Source organism: Leopardus geoffroyi, chromosome E1, assembly GCF_018350155.1.
Source record: "Leopardus geoffroyi isolate Oge1 chromosome E1, O.geoffroyi_Oge1_pat1.0, whole genome shotgun sequence".
Taxonomy (NCBI): domain Eukaryota; kingdom Metazoa; phylum Chordata; class Mammalia; order Carnivora; family Felidae; genus Leopardus; species Leopardus geoffroyi.
The window spans coordinates 59,717,605-59,739,209 of NC_059330.1; the positions used below are offsets into that span (position 1 = coordinate 59,717,605).

At 62.5% G+C, this 21,605-nt stretch overlaps 1 protein-coding gene across 6 annotated transcripts in view; it reads left to right on the forward strand.

Annotated features, from left to right (window-relative positions):
- The window catches only part of RPTOR (regulatory associated protein of MTOR complex 1), a 334,714-nt gene extending 313,999 nt beyond the window's left edge, over nucleotides 1–20,715 (forward strand). For all 6 annotated transcript variants that reach the window (XM_045489812.1, XM_045489813.1, XM_045489815.1 and 3 more), the window contains 9 exons: nucleotides 540–654; nucleotides 2,160–2,284; nucleotides 4,613–4,717; nucleotides 13,885–13,991; nucleotides 15,312–15,439; nucleotides 16,772–16,858; nucleotides 17,669–17,785; nucleotides 18,127–18,256; nucleotides 18,929–20,715. In XM_045489812.1, coding sequence (XP_045345768.1) covers nucleotides 540–654; nucleotides 2,160–2,284; nucleotides 4,613–4,717; nucleotides 13,885–13,991; nucleotides 15,312–15,439; nucleotides 16,772–16,858; nucleotides 17,669–17,785; nucleotides 18,127–18,256; nucleotides 18,929–18,997 — 983 coding nt within the window. In that variant the 3' untranslated portion in view covers nucleotides 18,998–20,715. The remainder of the gene's footprint in view (nucleotides 1–539; nucleotides 655–2,159; nucleotides 2,285–4,612; nucleotides 4,718–13,884; nucleotides 13,992–15,311; nucleotides 15,440–16,771; nucleotides 16,859–17,668; nucleotides 17,786–18,126; nucleotides 18,257–18,928) is intronic.
- Nucleotides 20,716–21,605: the final 890 nt, after the last annotated feature.

Consider the following 21,605-nt stretch of genomic DNA (forward strand, 5'->3'; position numbering starts at 1 on the left):
GGGTCGGCCTCGTATGAGTCACCAAAATCCCACCTAAACCTGTCTTGACCTCTTGTCCTTTTAGCCTCTTTTTACTGTTTTCCCGAGACTCCTTCAAAGCCCCTTCCTGACGGCTTCTTTCCTGGTTCTGGTTTTGGGGGCCCGGTGCAGACATCCTCGTTCACCTCCCTGTCGTCTGTGGTGATCTGTCCCTCAACCGGGTAGTTCCGTTAGGGACCACCCCCCTGAGAGGCCACCAAGACCGTGGCCCGTGTGCCCGATGCTTCGACCTGGAACTGAGTTACAAACGGTGGCCTTCCTGCTTTCTTCGAAAACCACCAACTTGCACATCTCTGAGCACGGCGTCGTCGCACGCACGAACTGACGAGCACTGACTGCAAACTCGTGCTGGGGGGACCCTGCGGTCAGGGAGCCAGGCCCTCGTCCGACCCCTGCTTGCCCTGTGTGTCCCTTGTGCCTCCCCAGGTCCCCAGACAGGAGGCGCCACGACCCCCGGGTTCTGCACGTCGAGGCCCATCGCTGTGTGTCTCTTTGGGCAGGTATCGCAAGACTGGACGACCAGATATTTCTGAACAGGAACCCCGGTGTCCCCTCCGTGGTCAAGTTCCACCCCTTTACGCCGTGTGTGGCCGTGGCTGATAAAGACAGCATCTGGTACGCAGGGCACAGGCGGTCGTGTGTCTCAGCCGGTAACGGCCAGCCCCCCGGTGACGGTGCCGTGTTCCCGGCGCGGGAGCCGCGAGCCCTCTGGGGTGCTGCGGGCGGCAGGGCTCGAGAACACGGGGGGAGAGAGAGGTGCGCGGGCTGGCGGGAGCCTCTCGTGCTGGCACCAGAGCACACGTGGGCTCCTCAGAGCCACAGTGTGACGGGGACGCACAAGGGGTTCGCTCTCGGTACCGCCTGTGGAGACGCGTGATTGCAAGACGCCAGCCCCGATTTACTGTGAGTGCTGCGCTTGCGACGCAGAGAACGTACGCACTTCGTGGGGGGCGAGGTCAGGGTGTTGTTCCCTCTGTTTTCCCCCTTTTCTTTATGGTGGTAAAATACACACAGCACAGTTCAGCACCCTAACCGGGTTTCAGTGCCCAGTTCAGGGCCACCAAGCGCGTTCACACAGCGCGGCCACTGCCGCTGTCCGCCTCCAGAACTCTTTCCGTCTCGAAAATCTGAAACTCCGCCCCCATTAGACTCTAACTGCCCCTCCCACTCCCCCCAGCGCCCACCGTCCCGCTGTCTGTCTCTGGATTTGAGACCCCGGGGACCTCACCTGTCCCGGGTCTGGTCCTTCCACTGAGCCCTGTGCCCTGGGGCTGTCCACACTATGGCAGGTGTCAGAGCGTCCCTCCTTGTCCAGGCTGGGCGATACCCGGTGTGTGGCTGAGCCAGCTTTATCCCCCATCCAGCAAGGGACGCTCAGGTCATTTCCTGAGTGTTGGGGTTTTTTTTCCAATATGTCCTTAAGGGCAGGTTCTCTTTTTCATTTCTTAAAAATATGTTTACTTTCAACACAGCTTAGAGGAGGACAAAACCGTAAGATTAAGTTCACCTTGATGGTTCGTTGGATTTGATTTTGTTACGAAAGGAAGCGACAAAGTAAATAACAAGGGAGAGAGACAGGTATCTTTCGATGCCCGTCCTGGAACAGCTTATATCTGACACCAAAGGAGCTGAATTTGACCTCAGATTCTAAATGACTGCGAGCCACCCGTACGTTTATGTTTTTAACAGTTCCTGTAAGGTAGAAGCAGAATGTTAGACTCTGTACACAGTCCTGCGCTCCTAATAATTAAGGTTCTAATAGCAATAGGCACTGTTGTTCTGATGCTCTGTGTCTACGGGCACACGGCCAAGTCCTCTGTGTCGACTTGTGTCCATCCCATTGTCACGGCTTCTTTCCCCCATTGGCGGTCATGAACAGGGGTGGGCAGACCTCTCGGTGGACGGCCAGCAGAGGGACCCCAGGCCCCAGGGTGCCCGCATGCCCACCCCGTGCCAGCCCCCGGCAGCCGTGCGCTAGGGCTGTTTGTCCACACCCTGCCAGAGCTTGTGGCTCTCATGGCTTTAGTCGTGGCCACCCTGGCAGGTGGGGGGCGATCGCCCTGTGCATTTTGTTTGCGTCTCCCTGACGACTAACCTTCTTCCTCTCTCCTTCCCCGAAGTTTTTGGGACTGGGAGAAAGGGGAGAAGCTGGATTACTTCCACAACGGAAACCCTCGGTATACCAGGGTCACTGCCATGGAGTACCTGAATGGCCAGGACTGCTCGCTGCTGCTCACGGCCACAGGTGAGTGGGCTTTGTGGGGCCTGGTCCCCACACCCAGCGTGGAGACCCCAGCACATATTCATACACGGCCTTTTTTGATCCTGATCGTCCTGCCAAGGGGCGCTACTCACAGGAACAGCCACCGTCACCGAGGACGTGGGAGGTTTTGGAGGGAATGGGCTTCGCCCACAAACAGGGGAAGCAGGGTGACCTGTGCTGGGGGTGTCCCGGGACCGTCTCCTGCTCTGGGCAGGACCTCCCCTGACCAGGAAAGGCGCTGTCTGCCTCCGGCCCCCGTGATGCCCTCGGAGGTGAGGTGGAGGGGCTGAAATGGGTCACTTCACATCACTCTGGAACAGGCTTCCCAGGACGCCACCCTGGGCCACAGGCATCTGCTTTAGTGGTTTAAAGACAGGACTCCGCTGTCCCTGGGTAACGAGAGGTCACTGTTGGTCTAACTGTGCTTCTTCAGGGGTGACAGACCAGGATGGGACAGGCGGGCAGGGAGAAGGGGCACATGAGAGGGGGCCAAGGTCGACATGCAGGCTTACTTCCCACATTACCCCAGTCCTGACCTCGGTCTGTCCCCATCCTAACCTCAGCCTGGCCTGGGCCTGTCCCTGTCCTGTCCCCATCCTGTCCTGGGTCTCTCCCCGTCCTGTCGTGTCCTGTCCTAGGTCTTTCCCTGTCCTGGGCCTGTCCCCATCCTGTCCCTGTCCTGGGCCTGTCCTGTCCTGTCCTGCCCTAGATCTGTCCCCGTCCTGTCCTGTCCTATCCTTGGTCTTTCTCTGTCCTGGGCCTGTCCCCATCCTGTCCCTGTCCCCGTCCTGTCCTGTCCTGTCCTTGGTCTTTCTCTGTCCTGGGCCTATCTCCGTCCTGTCCTGGGTCTGTTCCCGTCCTGTCCTGGGTCTGTCCCTGTCCTGTCCTGGGCCTGTCCCAGGCCTGTCCTGTCCTGGGTCTGTCCCCATCCTATCCTGTCCTATCTTAGGTCTTTCCCTGTCCTGGGCCTGTCCCCGTCCTGTCCTGGGTCTGTCCCCATCCTGTCCCGGGCCTGTCCTGTCCTGGGTCTGTCCCCGTCCTATCCTGTCCTATCCCTGTCCTCAGCCTGTCCCTGTCCTGGGTCTGTCCCCATCCTGTCCTGGGCCTGTCCCCGTCCTGTCCTGGGTCTGTCCCCGTCCTGTCCTGGGTCTGTTCCCATCCTGTCCCGGGCCTGTCCTGTCCTGGGTCTGTCCCCGTCCTATCCTGTCCCCGTCCTGTCCTGGGTCTGTCCCCGTCCTATCCTGTCCTACCCTGTCCTGGGCCTGTCCCTGTCCTGGGCCTACTCTTGTCTTGTCCCTCTCTGCTCTGAGCTTGGGCCTGCCCTGTCCTGTACTATCCTGGGCATGTCCCCATTCTGGCCCGGCCTGTGTTGGGCCTGAGCTTCTGAGCCATCAACATAGCTGAGCTGACTGCACTGGGAACCCTCTTCCCTTCAGAGGGTTCCTGGGCCCCACTGTGAATGATGTACCCACAGGGAAGGGTCCCGCTGGCGGCCGCTCCCCAGGCAGTGCCACCTCAGGACCAGACAAAGTTGAGCCACCATCCAGAGCCGTTCCCTCGGCCGCAGGCATCAGGGTGAAGGGGTGCACAAGGGCAGGGCGGTGGTGCGGGAAGCTGCAGGACGGGGCGTACTGAGCACCTCTCAGCACCGCGGAGGAGGAGGAGGGAGTGATCCCCTGCACGGCGGGCGCCGGGGAGGGTCCCCGGGAGTAGGGGGTTCCAGCAGAGAAGCAGCACGAGGGCTTGGGTTCCAGAGCAGGGTAAGTTCACTGTCAAGGAGACCGGGGCCGGGACGAGCCGACGGGTGGGTGCGGGCGGGGACGGGTCAGCGGGCATCCCGTGCGGTCATCCTCCAGGCGGGAGCCACCTCTGAGGCGACGCGTGAGGGGCCGGTGAGTCTGGAGAGCGCGGTCCGCGTGGGGCATAGGGACACGGGTGGAGCCTCACGCTTACGCCACTCAGGCTCGCAGAACCCTGTGCTGAGTGTGCAGGGCAGGGAAGGGCGGCCAGCCCGCCTCCTGATGCAGGGAGCCCGTGGGGTCACAAGCTGAGGGCTCGGCCGGAGGTCTGACTTTGTGGTGCGAGTGAGTCACTGCAAGGAAGGGAGCCACCTGGGGCCAGAGTCAAAAGTAGTGGCGGGTCCCCCTGCGCCCAGACGGGAGTCTGAGGGTGGCGACGCGCGACCGGCCCGCTGCTCCTGCGTCAGGCCGCCTCAAGGGGGACCGCGTGGTCTCCTGCCACCCAGGGGGCTCCCTCCCGCGTGCCGGAGGCCAGGCCTGCATTTTCACCTCCCCCCCTTCTCTCCCCAAGATGACGGCGCCATCAGAGTCTGGAAGAACTTTGCGGATTTGGAGAAGAACCCAGAGATGGTGACCGCTTGGCAGGGGCTCTCGGACATGCTGCCCACCACCAGAGGTGGGTGCTCCCGGGAGCGGCGCGGCCCCTCACTGCCCGCCCGCCCGCCCGCCTCCCCCTGGCGGTGGCTCCCCACCGGCCGCCTCAACTGTGAGCCGCCGCTCTCCCCCGGCTGCCCTGGAGCACTTGCAGGTCAGGAGACGCGGCCCCCCGAAGGGCTCCCTGGCTGTGGGCGCACCTGCCCTCACCCTCGTCCTGGGCTTGCAGCCGGTGCTGCGGGAAAGGCCTGGGGGCCGCGCCCCGTGCCCAGGCGAGCTCCCTTCGGAGGACGAGCGCCGTGGCACGCGGGCACGTCTGTCCGGACGGCGGAGGCTGCGGACCCTCGCCCAGGTGGGGGGACACAGCTGCCGCTGCACACCGGTCCCTCGGGGGCTCACCGTGCTGCCGTGGCATGTGGACCGTCTGGCACGGCTGGGTTCCAGAGACGCCAAGCCGCGGGGGCCACGGTCTCTCTGCTCAGCTGACAGTGAAAGCAGCTGAGTCCCCTGCCCTGTGCTCCCGGTCCGGCCTGGCTGCGACTGTGCCCGCTCCCACGTGGCCCCGTCTGTGTCCGGTTGTCGTGTGGCCGTTCTCTTCACGGCCGGTCATCTGTGTGGCTCCTCTCCCCTCTGTGAGAGCGCCCGTCCTGGGGAGTTGCTTCCCAGGGAGGTGACGTCGTGAGGGAGGGGCCGCCCAGCGCCAGCTCCAGGGCCGACGTCTCCTTGTGGACTGCTTTAAAACGTCGCTGAGTTTTAATTATTTGAGGAATAAAACAGTCATCCGTATCACCCCCCACCCCCACCACCGCCAAGGCCCAACACGGCCACTTGTGTGTCACCGGGCCTCTCGCTTCTGCCTCAGTGTTCCCGGATTAGAGCAAAAGCTTCTCTCCCTCCCCCAGCCACCCGGGAGCTCCCGGGGGAGAGACCCCAGGGAGAGAAGGGAGAGAAGGAATGGGGACGCCAAGAGCCACTCTTGCGCACCCAGGGCACCCCCAGCAGCGCCAGGCAGGGCCCTTCAGAGTTCTGGCTGTGGCCTGCAGGGGCCGTCCAGGCAGGGGCCCGAACCCCTCTCCCCGGCTCTCAAAGCTGTATGCCTACCCCGTGTGGTTCTCCCGCTGGCCCTGCAAGCTGTCTGTTCAGGAGGAGGTGTGCCGGCCCGCCGTGTCCGTCCGCCCCGGAGTGGGTGGGCAAGGCCTGTCCTCTGAGCACGCGTGCACGTGGGGCACAGGAGGGGCCCTTGTCCACAGGCCCAGGAGACTTGGTGTGACCAGGTGGCTGGAGAGCTGCTGGCCGGGAAGTCCCTCACGCAGCTGTCCGCAGCTGGAATCCCGTGGCCAGGTCACCGTCTGGTTCCTCCGTCTGTGACCAAGGATGGAAAGTCTTGTGAGATACGCGCAGGGTCAGCGTGCCGTCAGCTTCACGGCACCTCTGGCTCACGCGTGCACACACGCACACACGTGTGCACATGTTCTGGCGTAGAGTCGGGGACGGGCTCTCCCTTCCGTGCTCCCTGCGGCCCCATCCCTGTCCTACCGACAGCACCTTCCCCACACCGGGAGCCCTCCTGGCCCGGCCACGGTGGACGTCACGGCGGCGTTTACAGGCACTCAGGCACTTGGAGGTTCCAATAGCTCGTTCGGTCCAGCTTCACGGTGTGCCTCAGCTCCTTCCGATTCTCCACCTCGAGAGAGACTTTTTGGGGGGCCAAACACCCTGGCAATTGTGTTTTCCCACTTGTCAGGTCACGTTTTGGTTGAGGTCAGCCCTTTTTCTCCGGACCGTGGCACGCTTGGCCTTGGCCACTCCCACCTGTCACCCTTCCTGCTTCTTTCCACTTGAGTGTTCTTCCAAACCTATTGGATGGTTTGGCATGTTGACTGCTCTGGCTGGCCAACTAACCCTCACTCCAAACCCATCATCCTCGCCTCCTGGAAGGTCTGGCCCGAAAGGCCCCAGTCTATCTTGACTGCCAAAGCAGGAAGGTGAGTGCCTTCACTCTTGCCTGTGACCGCCCTGGCTGGGGGGCAGGCGCCTGGCCCCTGTGGTCCGCGTGGTCCGCGTGGTGGCATTTGTTGTCTGGCCCGTGGCGCTCTTTGGGGCCAGCAGAGGGCTAGGGCTAGGGCTTATCCGTCCTGTCCACACATCCTCTCCCGAACAAAAGAACACCAGCCAGCGAGCACTCAGAGGTCATGGGTCGAGTCAGGTAGCTGCATAAGGCTCTGGGACCAAATCTTAAGGAAAGCCATTGAGAGGAATCTCCCTCGGATCCGAGGCCTCATGGTTTCACCTCCTGGGCCCCCTGACCCCGAAGGCAGGGACTCCATCCTGTGGGCTTTATTTAAGGACGTTTCATGAGAGCAGAGAAGTCGTTCCAGATCAAGATTGGTTTTTCCACCTAAACTTTTGAAAAGTAATCATTTCCAGAATTTAATACAAGTTTGTTATAGCATCTATTTCCATCTGAAAAATCCACATGTAAGTTTAATGGTTACCAAAACACCCACACGCAGCTGCCCTTGGATACACAACTGTAAAACTGGGTTAGCAAACATAAAATGTGTAACGCTCTAAACGAGTCACTTTTCGCTCTTAATTTGACGGTTTGGGAACCTTGTGAGGAGACAGGGCCTCGGGAGTCCGGGCAGCGCAGATTCCAGACCTGTGATTTACAGAGTCAGGCGGAAAGGAGCCTGCCTCCCGGCCTGTGCCCGGAAGCCCTTTGCAAGGTCTGGTGCCGTCCTCCGCAGGAGGACAGACGAGGCCGTGGGTCTGGGGCCGCTGGGGGCTGAGGCGCTAAGAACAAGAAGTCCCTTCAGATCTAACGGACTTACAGTTCAGTGTTCTGTGAAGAGCTGTTTCGGTAACACGTTCCCTGCGTGTAAGACCCGGAAAGGAAAAACCAGAGCAGGAGACAGGCTTCTGCTCTTTGGGAAAGAGTCCTCGAGCTTCTCAGGGAAACGGCAGGGTCGCTTTCTCTGAAAGCCTCAGGACCGCCTTCCACGGCTGGGGGCTGGGGGCAGACGAGGGGCCGGACGGCACCTGGCCTGGTCGCTTCCAGCTGCTTGGTTGTCAGTCGGGGTCGGTGCCGCGGGACGGAGCCCGGGACAGGACAGGGCCCGGGCTTGTCTGTACCTCGGCAGCCCCAGAGAGCCAAGAACACGCCGTCCAGCCTGGCATGTGTGAACGCTGACGCCAGCCCTGGGCCTTTGGTTCGCTCTTAACATTCATCCGCTGGGAGCGGCCAGGAGGCAAGCAGGGCGAGGACCACAAAAGCCAGGACGGTGCCGGCAGAGCAGCCTCGCGCCGGCCGCTTCCGGAGCTGCTGGCCAGCCTGCGCTCGGCGTGTGCGGGAACGGGCGCTGATGGCGGCCCCTGTTCCTCCAGAAACCACAGGCGGATCTAGAATCTGGAAGGGCAGCCCCCTCGGTGCAGGAGGCAGACGTGAGGGGGCCGGTGACAGCCCCACTGTGCGTGAGGCTGTGCGGGCTGGAGGGCGCGTCGGCCTGGAGGCCCCCCGCTCCCTTCTCAGACAGGGTGGCTTGCCAGCCTGACCAATGGGGAACATGTCCCCATCTTCTCCCACCCCTAGAGCAGCTCTCCCGTGGTCTTGGCCCATTTTCCAGATCAGAAATGTAAGTTTAGGTGAAATCATTTGCTCCTGAGCCCAGTTTTCTGCTGCCCGACCTGCGTCTCCGAACCCGGCGATGTCTAAGAGGTGCTCGTGGGGCCGTAGGGGGGCCTGACCCCAGAGGGGGGCTCCGCACCTGTGTCCCGCGGGGAGAGTGGGGACCCCCCTTGCCACAGGGCCGTGCTTCTCGCCTGTGCCCGGAGGACTGGCCCCTTGCCCCGGGGGCTCTGCACGCCTATCCTTTTGGGTTTTGTTTTCGTGCAAAACCCACCACAGAGGTCTCTCTGGCTGTGCGTGCTGACGCACCTGCTTTGTCCCGGCCTTGAGAGAAGCCTCGAGGGCCCCAGAGCCCTCGCGCAGCTGCTGGTCCTGGGCCGGGCTCCCCCCTCAGCCCACACAGGTGAGGCGTCCTGTCGCTCCGCACGGTGGTCAGGTGCCCTCTCCCGGGCTGCTCCCCCTTCTCTGGGACCGGAGTGTGCCACACCTGGGGTCCAGGGCCCCCGCCTGGCCAGTGCTCAGGAAGCGTCCTTGGGGCAAGCTGGATGTGCAGCAAAAGGCTTGGCCGTTTTCCGTGTCTCAGAGGCCAATTTCGATGCCACTCTGTCCGTTTAAAAGAGAGGAAATAACTGAGTTGTCAGATAAGCCTTTTTCTGTTTCCCTGGTGTCCATCATGGTCAGCCTGGCGGCTCAGAAAGAACCAGACCATAATACAGGGTGGGCCTCACTGGGGGTCCTTACTCTGCCTCGCTTCCCTTGTTTGCTCTGTGAAAGTTACCAAACCAACCTGAGCTTCGGTCCTTCACCACAGCCAGGACGGTGGAAAGATGTGCCCCCTGCAGGCTGGCCGAGGTCCCCAGGGCCCCACAGGGACACCCCCTGCAGGCTGGCCGAGGTCCCCGGGCACCCGCGTACAAGGCACCCTGTGCAACTGTCCCGTCGTTACCCTCTCGGCGCCTCTGGAGCAGGACTGCCTGGTGCCTGGTTTTCAGGTCAGGAAACCCGCGTTGAGGAGGGGCGGTGGCTTTCTCGGCAGTGGGAGCTCCGCATCCAGGGCTGTCCCTCTGTGAAATGCGTCTCAGGGTCACAGGTTCAGAGAATATGACTGTTACCACCTTCCAGGCACTTGTACATCCTACCCGAGGTCAGATTCGTCTGCACACGCAAGGATCTGCCTGCCGGACGCGGTGCCCGGCGCTCGGGAAAACCCCGCCGTCTGCAGCACGCGCACGGGTTTCTAGTCCGCTGGCTGCCCCACGTGCTCCCGGCCACTTTCAACCGGAACCTGCTTGGCCTTCACAGAGGCTAGAGTTTAACAGGAACCAGAGCTCACGAGATCCACATCGTCTCCTCGCGGTGAGAGCCCTCGGGTGGCCGAGCGGACGCCCCGCCCGGAGCCGCCGGGCCAGACGGAAACGCGAGGCCCATGGTGTCGGCACCCAGGCGACTGTATCTGAGGGCGTCTTCGGAGAGGCAGCTGAGTCAGAGCAAGATCTTCAGACTCGTGGGGTCCACCAGGAAGAACGTGCCCGGGAAGCAAGCTGCCCGCTGCCCCCTCGCTCGAGCCCGGGCCTGCGTCCAGAACGACACAGAGCAAGCCCGTTTCTCTCTCCCCGTGCAGGGAGCTGCGACTCTGGCCTCAAGTCCTTGGGTTCGCCCACCCCACCGCAGACCCTCTCCGCCCGTCCGCGTGGCCCCAGATCATGGTGCTGAGGCACGGGCACCATGTTCCGGATGCCATCTGGCCTACACACTCATTACACTGCTTCTCAGTGCCCGGCGGGGCTGGCACAGAGCGCCGGGTGGACGGCCAAGGACGTCTGCAAGCACAGGCAGTGTGCTCTCTGTCACAGCAGCGGCCACCCCGCGGGTCCACGGATCAGGGAGCCCGTGAGCCTCCGCGGCTGTGACACGGCCAGATGCGTGTTCCCTGTCAGGAGGGAAACCTAGTAATCAGACTCTCTAAGCTCTGTCATTGGTAGAGGCCGGGAGCTGGGCTTTCAGGTGGGCACAGAGGCGGCGGGGCACCAACCCAGCTCGTGCTCCCCCCGCCCCTCCCCGAAGGCCACGGCCTACCGGCTAAAGGCCCAGGGCTTGTGGTCCGACCGCTGCGCTTTTGGACGTGTGAATTTGCGTATTCTTTAAAAAGCCTTACAGAGTCTATGCAAAGCAAGTTACTTCTCATTTTCCAAATTTTACAAAGAATGCTTCTTAAAGCTGGAGCCGTTGCAGAAAACCCGGGGCCTACGTCGACCTGGGGGCCTGAGTGCAGGTGTGCACGGGGCCAGTTCTGGGTGCCCTCAGGTGCGGACTCCCCAGGAGGGGCGGTCACACACACCTGTGCTGGCTGAAGTCACCCCTACATCACCTCCCGCTCCGGCCATGCAACAAAGGGTTCTAGGGGCGTGTGGGCTCGTACACATGGCTCAGTGTTACCGCCGATCAAACCAGGGGAAGTCGCTGTCCTCAGAAATGTGCATGGCCTCCAAAATCCACTTCCTGAAGCCCTAATCCCCAACATGATGGGATGAGAAGGGGGCCTTTGGGAGTGATCGGGGCTTGAGGAGGTCACGGTGGTTGGGCCATGATGGGGTCAGTGCTCTTGTAAGAAGAGACACCCCATCTTTCTCCTTGCCACATGAGGACATGCGAGAATGTTGCTGTCTGCCAGCCAGACCCGACCCTACCCGTGCCCTGACCTCAGACCTCCAGCCTCCAGGACTTGGAGAAATCAGTGTCTTGTTCAAGCCGCCTGGTCCGTGGATTTTGTCCTGGAATGGCCCAGGCGCAGCCAGGAGTGCAGATGATCCTTGTGTCGGGAGAAGAACATGTGCCTGTCAGTGCGGTGTGACGTCCAGTGGGTCTCGTCCAGAGAATAGTCCCCCCCAGGGTGGTCCCTCCCCAGGGCAGTGCCCTCCAGAAGTTGGTCCCTTCCGAGGGTTGAGGGTTCTCCCTTCCAAGGGTGATCCCTTCTGGGGGGTGGCCCCTTCCGAGGATGGTCCCCAGACCGACTGCCCTGTCGTTGGCACTGACAGCTTGTCACTGAGGCGCAACGCAGCTGTCCATCAGTGTGGCAGTGTCCCTCCCATGTGGGGACGGCGGCAGCCAGGGGCCCCCATGCCAGTGAGCTCAGAATCACAGGAAGGGAGTGGGCGTTAAATTGGCCTGGGTCAAAAGAGCCGCCGCTGGGAGAACCCGTCACGTGGCCTCCCCCGGGCCGGCCCTCCTGCCCCATCTCCGTGCCTCCCACTGAAAGGCTGCGTCCACGTCGTGTGATTGCTGGGTCTGCCAGCTCGTCGGTCCCAGGGACGTGCAGAGGCTTGCTGCGTGAAGGCATGTTGTTGTCTATTGGACGAGGACAGGCAGACCTTCCCTCCTGTGACCCATTTGTGCCCGTCCAACCTCTCCACTCTCTCACACCACACCTGACTGTCCAGCCGCATTTAGACTTGGGTCTTCAGGGCCGTGAACCAGCTTCCTTTTGGGTCCTGTTTCGTCCATCTCCCTCCGTGCGAAGTTATCTGCTGCCCGGCCGTCCCTCCCTGTTGTGCACGGCCATCCGACCTTCATCACGTGAGGCTGGCATCTCCACTGGATGACGACATCCGGTCCCCATTATGTGAGGGACTCCAGACAGAAGGCCCACAGGTGGACAGGGTCCGTTTTCCTCCCTACCCTGGCCCGTGGTGGGAACGGTCCCTGGGACACTGGTGAGGCAGGCCACGTCGGTCGGCCACCATTGGCCCTCCCAGGGCCGCTTGGGAGTCCCAGTCGGTGCTGGCCCACAGCCCCTCTCAGGGCCTCTGAACTGGTTCCCGAATGGTTACAGCCGAGTTTGAGTAATGATGCATGTGGACCACCCCCGGCAGGAGGGCCCAGGGGCCCTGCCTCCGCGTACAAACAGATGACCGTCTGGTCAAGGAGAGCAAAAGCTGGAGCCTGGTAGGGGCGTCCCGCTTGCCTTTTCTTTTTTTCTTCTTTTTCTTTCCTTTTCTAAAATTATTATTGAGATGAAATTCACATAACATAAAATTAACCATTTTGAAGTGTTCAATTCTGTGGCATTTAGTGCAGTCATGATGTGCAACCACCATCCATCTAGTTCCAGAACATTCTCACCCCCCCAGAAGGAAACTCCGTGCCCACAAATTCCATCTCTCCCTGCAGATTCTTTCACAAGCCCATGGCACTTACAGGATTTCCACAGCTGAGCCACATTGTCTGTGGTTATAAGTCTGTCCGAGGTCTGGGCCCGGCTCCCCCTCCCAACACTGCTGGGGGGGGGGGGGGTACCTGGTGGGGAGCCCTGTGCGCACACAGCAGGGTTGGGGTTTGAAAGGGTCATCGGGGCCTAGCGGGAGGTCCGCCACCCTAAACAGACGCAGCGGAAAGGAATGAGGAGTTAGGTCGTCCAGCCTGAGAGCGGGGAGAACGGGGCTTCCGGGGGAGGAAGGGGCCACAGCGCCACGGAAATGAGTTTGACAAATGTGACGTCAGACTCCCGTGTGAGCAAAAGAACACAAAGTTACCTCGTAAGTGACAGAACAAGACACTGGCGTCACGATATGTGTCATCACGGCACACGCAGTTCAGTGAGGAGGAATACCGCCAACACCAGCGACCGCGGGACGTGGGGCAACCTCGGTGTCCACGGACGCTGCAGATGTGGCCTTGGCTGGGGGCAGTGAACCCCAGGACGGGAGCCGCACCCCTGCCTGGGTGCCACCCTCCCGGAAGACGTCGTCGCTCGAGCCGTGGTCTCCAGAATCAGGGAAGAGCGAAAAACCGTTAAATGAGTTAACGAGACCCCTACATACAGCGTGGGATAAGTCCTCTACAGACAACATTACAGGAAAGCGAGGTCGCTAGGAAACATACCCCTTGTGAAGTTGGTGGCGTTGATGGAAGCTGTCCTAGTTCGTGGACAGGTGCACCTGGGTGGGGGTTGCACAGAGCCCGGCTCGGGGAGATGCCCTCGACCTGGGACGGTTCAGCATCAGAGTGGGCGAGTGAGGCTCGCACTGTGTCTAAAATCTTACTTATTTATGCTTCTTTTTATACTCTCTCATCTATACTTCTTTTCAAAAGGGCGAAAACGGCAGAGCGCCTCAACCACTAGATCTGGGGGGTGGGTCAGGGATTTCTGTCGTATTCTCTTCTGTATGTTTAAAATGTAACCTTGTTTTAGCTGGGGTCCCCCCCGTGACGTTTAGGTGCCAACTTTAGGAACACTGCAGTCCCAGCGTGGGGCTCACACGCGGCCCGGTCTCCTCGACCCCAAGAAGCTGCGTCCGTGAGCTTTGACGGGGTCGAGAGAAGCGCCTCCGCGCCCACTCTGAAGCTTTGGGACAGCTTGGACAAACGGTCCTCGGACTGTGCTGTCCCTCAGGCAGATGCCTGGGCCCAGCGGGGATCTGGAGAGGGCTCCAAACTGCTGCCCGACCCAGACTCGGGGCCTGGAGTTCTCGTGGGGTCAGGGACCCGGCCGTGGCTGTCCTTGGTGCCAGGTGGCCGCCTGGGACAGGCTCCCGCGGTGACACCGGAACATTCTGTCTCTCCAGGAGCCGGGATGGTGGTAGACTGGGAGCAGGAGACTGGCCTCCTCATGAGCTCGGGGGACGTGCGGATCGTCCGAATCTGGGACACAGACCGCGAGATGAAAGTACAGGTGACCACAGCCCCCCGCCCCGCCCCCCCAGCCCCGCCCCGCCCCCCCCACAGGCCCTCCCCGCAGAGAGGCGGGAACAGGGGTCCCAGCGGGGAGGGAGTGCGGCCCGCCTCCAAGCCTTCAGGGGCTAATCGCCTCTTGATGCACGTCCCCTGTGACACCCCGACCCTGCCTGGCAGCGTGATTAAGCCTCTGCTGGCCCTAATTACTTCCAAATATTATTTTATCCATGCAAATTAGGGAATATCAGAAAGCAGCAGGGGGAAAGCATTTTAAATTGGAACGATGAATTACTCGACTGTGTGCTTCTTAAGGCATCTTTTATTTCCCGTTTTAATCAACAGAGCGAGTAGTGAATTGGTTTTGACCGAGACATCCTGGCGGAGAGGCCAGGGGGCAAAGGGCCGCAAAGAGCTCGGGGCCACTGATACTTTGGGCAGCGGTGCTGGCTGTGGCTTGAGGCCCAGAGCTCTGTCCTCCCGGCCTCCCCGGCCCAGCCCTGGGCCTCCCGCCAAGCCCTCGGAGGGCGGGCTGGGGACAGAGAGCCGCCGTGAGGCCCTGCTGCGTCATTGGTCCCTGCCAGGGGGCCACCCGGTAGAGATGACCTCTGTCTGTCTGGTGCCCGGGTCCTGTGATGGCACGGTTGGCTTTTGTCACACTTACTTCCCGGGGCCCCTGCGGCCCTCCTGTTGCAGCGTGGACCCCCTCACCGCCCCCCCCCATGCTCACAACCCTTACTCAGGAATCTGCGCCCCCAGAACACGTCTTCAGCTCAGCCACCTAGGTGTGTCTCGTCCGGTGTCTTGTTGCCTTGTAAGCGGATCAGATTCCAGTCCCGTACGTGTTGGATTTCCTTCCTGTGTGCCCACTGGCAGCAGACCTCCAACAACGGGAGAGCACTTTCCCTCTTGTGCGGCCTTTTGTCTCCCGCTCTTTCCTGCCGAGCATTCGTCACCCCCTGGCCTTTTCTAGCATTTACAGCTGCCGGGAGGAGAGGCAAGGAGGCAGAGCTCCCCGGGCCCTTTCCCGAACCAATTCGGAGGATCCCTTTCTACCAGAACGTGCTTCCGCTCTAGGAAAGAGGGAGACACTCGAAAGCTTGGCCCCGAGAGCCGTTCCCGGAGATGTGTGTGGCTGGGGACCGGCTCTCGGGTGGGTGTGGGCCTGACTCAGCCCGGGTCCCCCACCAGTCCCTCGGGCTCCGTGGGCCTTCGCTGGCTTCCCCGCTGGAGGAGGAGGCGGGGGTCCCTGACTCCGGGAGGACATGGCACACCGGGCGGTCGCAGGTGGGCTCACCGCGGTCCCTGTGCTTGGCTCCAGGACATCCCCACGGGCGCTGACAGCTGCGTGACAAGCCTGTCCTGCGACTCCCGCCGCTCCCTCATCGTGGCTGGCCTCGGCGACGGCTCCATCCGCGTTTACGACCGGAGGATGGCACTCAGTGAATGGTGATCCGGCCCCCACCCCCCCCCCCCACCAGCACCCCCAGACGATGTGGGCACACTGCCGCCACCTTTCTGGGCCCGGAACGAGCCCCCCCACCCCAAGCCACATTCCACATTCCGATGGCACGCGGAGTAGGAAATCAGCGGGAGGGGGCCCGGCAAGGCCCTGTCCTCCGTGAGCTCGGTTTCCCTCCTGCGTGAGGTGCGTGGCCAGGGAGACTGTCAGGGAGCGTCCACAAGGGCACCGTGCAGCACTGAGCCACCTGCGTGGTCGTGACTGCCCCAGGGACCGCCACTCAGTCCCAGGCCGAGGGCCAGGTCAGGCCGGGCTGGTGGGCAGGAGCTGAGGTACAGGTGGCAGTCACTCGCCCGAGCCCCACGGCTGGCAAACGGCAGCACAGCCTCCTGGGGACCCCGGCACGATGTGCTTATTCACACCCACCTTGCCCCCAAAACCTGGGCCGGCCTCCAGGGGCGACGGAGTGGCGGCACGTGGGCAGGTGTGTGGCCGCGGGGCCAGGGGAGCCCCGTGAGACCAGCCACCGGGCGGGCTGTTTGCCGCAGAGGCGGGTACTGGGGCGAGCCGGGCCACGTCAGGTGGGGCCTCCCAGCACAGACCCGAGGCTCAGCGGCACCTCTGCAGAGGGTCCCCCGGAGAACGGGCACCACTGCAGGAAGCAGCCATCGTGGGGGGAGGGGGGCGGCCAAAGTGACCACCCCGAAGCCACTAACTGTGCGCTTTCGAAGGGGTACGTGAGTCACACCTCCGTCAGGCCGTCTTGTTAAACAGGTACCGGGCAGGCACTAAACTGGCAAATTGGCCCCAAAAGAGCCAAGGGTCGTGGAGTGGCCCTGCCGCTAAGGCCAGTGACCGGGGCCGTCCGCGCACCACACCTGTGACCTGGGGCTCGCTGTGAGCCCTGTGCGTCCTGCCCACCAGGGCTGTGTTTCAGTAGCTTCTCAGTTGGGGTCCTCATTCCCAACCCCCAGAGTCTCGGGGTGGCCAGTGCTCCGCGTGGTGCCCTGTCTGGGGAGCTCCGGGGCAGCCGTGCCGTGGTCCCAGGGGGGTGGGGGGGGGGCGACCGCGTCCCGACATCACAGTAAATGGTGGGTGCGGGCAACTGACCCCGGCGCACGGCAGATCCGGACAGCCGTGAATAAACCCGCGGTTTCTCTCTGCTCAAAATGAAGTCGTGCCCTTGGCTTCTCAGCTCCCGCTCCTGTCCTGCAGTGGGCAGTGAACGGGCACCGCTGCCCCCCTCCCCACCCCTGCCGGCAGCCCCCTCCCCGGCCTAGGCGGCCCCCCGGGCTCTGACCCCTTCGTCCTCCCTCCAGCCGCGTCATGACGTACCGGGAGCACACAGCCTGGGTGGTGAAGGCCTACCTCCAGAAGCACCCCGAGGGCCACATCATGAGCGTGAGGTAATGAGCAGGGAATATTTATGAGACATTCTGCTGTGAAAACATTATTTTCTCCTCCATTTAAAATATGTCCGTGGTATTTAAACAGCCGGGAAAGGATGGCATGTCAGGGCAGTAATTAACCTCCACTCTGGGACTGGCCAGAAAGGTCAGGGGCAGCAGGAGGGCAGGGACACACGGGTCCCTCCCACTGGCAGCGGGAGGCTTGCTCGGTGGAGGCTTGCGGGGTGTGCGAGGGAGAGGGGCGGGCACCTGCCAGCCCTTGGCTGTGGGATATCCGCGTCGAGTCATCGGCTACCCATAAATCCGTTTCTGCTGCCCACTAAGTCTGTACTGAGAGCAGCGAATATTTATTTGCCTGTTAAGGGACAACAAAATGTAATTTACTGCTACAAAGACACCATTTCTTCAAAGAGATGCTGTTTCCCTTGTTTGTAATATAAAAACAGAACATAGCTCTTAGAACGACGCCCACCAGAGACCAAGGGCAGGAAAGGTGGCCTCCAGGGGTGACGTGCGGCCTCCCGGCCTCCCCCCCTCCCGTCCTGTAACCGCACCCCTGGCTGCACAGAATCTAATCTCCGGGACTAGAAATGAAACCAATAACTCACATCCTCCCCCGTGTCTTCACTTACTGCTACTTCCTGCCTTAGAGGCAGGGCCCTTTGTGGCCGTGGAGAGGAGTCGGGGGGGGGGGGGGGGGGCTTGGCGCCAGTCCTGGTCGTGAAGGCCAGTGGGGTGGGGTGGGCGTGTGCTCTGCCCCGGGGGCTGGCCCGCCCCGGCCTCACCGGAGTGACCCTTTCCCAACAGTGTCAACGGAGACGTGCGCTTCTTTGATCCTCGGATGCCGGAGTCTGTGAACGTCCTTCAGATCGTGAAGGGGCTCACGGCCCTCGACATCCACCCCCAGGCAAACCTTATCGCCTGGTAGGTGCCAAGCTAAGAGAAAATGAGGGCCCTTTCCTGCCCAGACCATCTCAGAGCACCCAAAGTCAGCCTCGGGCCTCCGTGTAAACAGCAGGCGCTATGCCCCCTCTTGCGTGGGAAGGAGAGCACGCCGGAGCCACATAATTGTGGGGCCCTTCGTGCCTGGGTGATGGCGGGCAGGTCAGCCCCGTGTCTGGGACGGGCCGATGTAGGAAGAGAGAGGGCCGCCTCCCCTGTGGCCGCGTCCGTCCGCCTCCCCGCCTGCACCGAGCCCCGCCTCTGCCTCGCCTCTGGGCCACCACCCCAGCCGGAAGGCTAACGCCAGACCTTCTTGTGTGCAGCGGCTCCATGAACCAGTTCACGGCCATCTACAGCGGGAACGGGGAGCTCATCAACAACATCAAATACTACGACGGGTTTATGGGCCAGCGCGTCGGGGCCATCAGCTGCCTGGCCTTCCACCCGCACTGGGTCTGTAGCTGCACACAGGGCCGGGGGCGCCGTGGGAGGGGTCAGGGGGACGCAGGGACACAGGGCAATACGGAGGGTCCTGCAGGAATAGCAGGGGGGCACGGGGACTGGAGGCTACACAGGAGGGACCCGGGAACTCGGGACAGGCAGGTGGGGCCACAGCCTGGCCCCGCCCCACAATCAGCCCGCAGGACGCCCCAGGCCTCCCCTGCCCTGTGTCTGAGAAGGCCCCAAAACAGATCTTCTTGGGTCCTAGGGTCTCGGGGGGTCATGGCCCCCAAACTGCCTCCAGAAGCAGCACCGGGTTCCCCCATCAAGCAGGGAATCGTGGGCTACACGCACAGGAAACCGCCCTGCCCTTCCCATCACCTTTGGCCCCTGCACTGACACCAGCCCTGGAGAAACCTTGCAGTGAGGGGGGGCCGGGGCACCCCGCCCAGCCTGTGCTCCTCAGGGAGGAGCAGCCCAGATCGTTCCCCTAGTCTGTGGTTTCTGCCAGCAGCCCTCATGAGGTGCGGGGCTCTGGTCCCCGGAACCGTCCCCGCGGGGAGCCGTGGGGAGCCCGAGAGTCCCTGCTTCGGGTTGCGGGGCCCGTGCTGAGAGCCGCGGTGGGGTGGGGGCGAAGAAGGCCCATGGCGCCCGCCCGCTCACCTGCCCTGCTCTCCTCCACAGCCTCACCTGGCCGTGGGCAGCAACGACTACTACATCTCCGTGTACTCGGTGGAGAAGCGGGCCAGATAGCGGGCGCCCCTCCTGCCAGGCCTCCATGTACATAGCGGACCCGCGCCACCCTCCACACTGGTCCTGACCTGCTGCCGAGGGCTCCGGGAGGCCCCTCGCTGTCTGTCTGTGCGTCTGTGGTCGCTGTCACGCCCAGGAGCCCAGGGAAGGGGGCTCTGGTAGAGTCCTGCCGTGTGACAGCCCGGGGACAGCCGCAAACGTCCCAGCACCCTTCCCGTCCTGTTTTGCTTCTGAGATTTTTAAAGGGGGAAACACGCTCGTTCTACTTGGCGAGGGACCCGAGCACTGGCTCCACGAAAGCTCCGAGACAGAAGCCGTTCCCCAGGGCTCAGCCACCCTGGCGGACGGGGCAGCGCTGGGGCTCACGTAGGTCTCTGGGTTGCTGCCTGGCCGTGAGCCAGCCTGGGCCGCATTCCCCTGGCTGCACGCTAGCCGGCCCGTTTTCTGCACACGCGCTCCTGGGGGGTTTCCAAGCGGGCTGGGAGAGGCGGGAGATTCAAGAGACAGAGCCCACACGCACAGAAGGAGACAGCCCAAGCCTCCTGCCAACCGCCGGTCCTTGCCCACGGGGGGCCCTTCGTGGCCAGACCGTAGGAGGGCCGGCGCCGCCCCTCCCCCACACAGCCCACCTTCCCTGCACAAGCCCCAATCACCACAGACCCGCTATCAGGAGGGGCCTGTGGCTTTCGACGTGTGTGGCCAATCCTTGGCGATTTGGCCACCACCCTTAGGCCACAGGGCCTGCCTCTCTCAAGTGCTGCTGTTCCCCAGGCAGGTGCAGTGACAGCCACTCAGGCCTGTGGCCTCCCCATACGGGTGTACATGCATGTGTAGGGCCCGTGGTCTCCACACTGGAACCAACACAGAGTATGCGCTTGTGTGGCCCCGCGGCCTCCTCACCTGGTGCATCACATGCCTGCACGTGGGCGGAGGCAGCTGGGGCCCCGGTGCCTGTGGGTGAACGGTGGACCGCCTTTGCCGCCACTTGCTGGTGCGACCGAGGTTCATGTCTTGCAGTGAGTAAAGCAGAAAAGTTGCTTGGTGATTGCGTTAGCACGTGGCAGGGCATCTGCCCATGTCCGCACACAGGTGTGCGCGTGTGTCTGCCCGTCTCCGGGCACAACCTCGGAGCCACGGGGACGGTTTAGCCCCAAGAAGGACAACGGAGAACGTGCTAAGCGATTACAAACAGCGCTTGTAAAACAAAACCACAATGATGATATTCTGAAAAGCATTTTTTCCATTTTTCATTGGGAATCAAGATTATTCAGATAGAGCAGTGAGCTGGCTTAACTAATTCTGCCAATAAGAGGCCATAACGGAATGTGCGTCCCAGCGGTGACGGAAGTTTAGGTGCCCTACCCAGGGGCGCCTTCCGGGGACGGCGCTGCCCGGGCTCTGCGGCCGCGGGTTGCCGGTGTGCCCCGGGAGCCGGCTCCGGGACAGGGTCCGCGCCCGGCAGCTGACCCCCGGGTGGATGTGGTGCAGGGGACTGCACGCCGCCGGGCGGGGCCTCCTGTGCCCCCTCTCAGAACCGCCGCGCCGCGGCCCGCTGGGCCATCCCGGGTCTGAAGCGAAAATCCAATCATGGAGTTAACCGGGGCTCCACGGAGCACGCCCTGAAAGTTCGTTTATCTCTATTTATTTTACCAAATGAGAATTGCGGAGTGAAAGAGCAAACGACAACTGTTCATGACAATAAACAAGTGCAGAGGTGACTGCTGCGGCCTTGTGGCTTGTGGGGGGGGCGGGGCTGGGGCCGGCCGTCTGGGGTCTGCGGGGGCGGGACGGGCTGTCTCCGGAGGGGGCGGGGCCTGTGGCGGTGGGGCGGGCTGTCTCGGGAGGGGGCGGGGCCTGTGGCGGCGGGGCGGGCTGTCGGGGCGGGGGTGGGGTCTGCGCGGTGGGGCGGGGCCTCTCCGCCTTGGTTCGGCCCCGCCCGTGCCTCAGCTCCTCTCAGAGCGGCCCCGCGAGTGGGCTCCCGCCTGCGCGCGGGAAAAGCCATTCTGCTCGGAGGGGGACGAGCCCAGGCCCACAGGGGCCCCCGCTGCCCCTTCCTGCCGCCGTGGTTAAACGACACAACTCGCCGCCCTGCGGCCGGAGGCACAGTTTGTCCTTCCCCGGGCCTGGGCCTGCGCCCCCCGCGATGGCACGGCCCACCACGTGGGGGCCTGGATCCTGGGGCGGGTGTCCCTGTAGAAGCGAGTCAGCAGGGCCACAGAGCGAGTGGGAGCAAGCGGTTCCCGACACTCAATCTACCTCACACCTCACGGGTCTGGCCTCCTGGACACCAGTTGGGGACAGGCTCTTGTCACCCCCTGGGGACAGCAAGTGGGGGCCCAAGAATTAAGTAACTCACCAAAGCCACGCCCATTGGGTGGGGGCAGGAACTGAGGAAGGACCCAACTCAGGCATCCTGACCCCAAGGCCTCTTGACCTTCACTCCACCAAGGGGGCGGGGCTGCGTGGGGCTGGGGTGCATCTAAGGTCCTAGTGAGCTTCGCGCACCAGCCCCAAAAGGGGGAACGATGGGGACGATGGATGCGCGGGGTGTAGCGAGGGACGTGCCTATGCACTTACGTCACCCCCGCGGCTGGCAGAGCCACCAGCC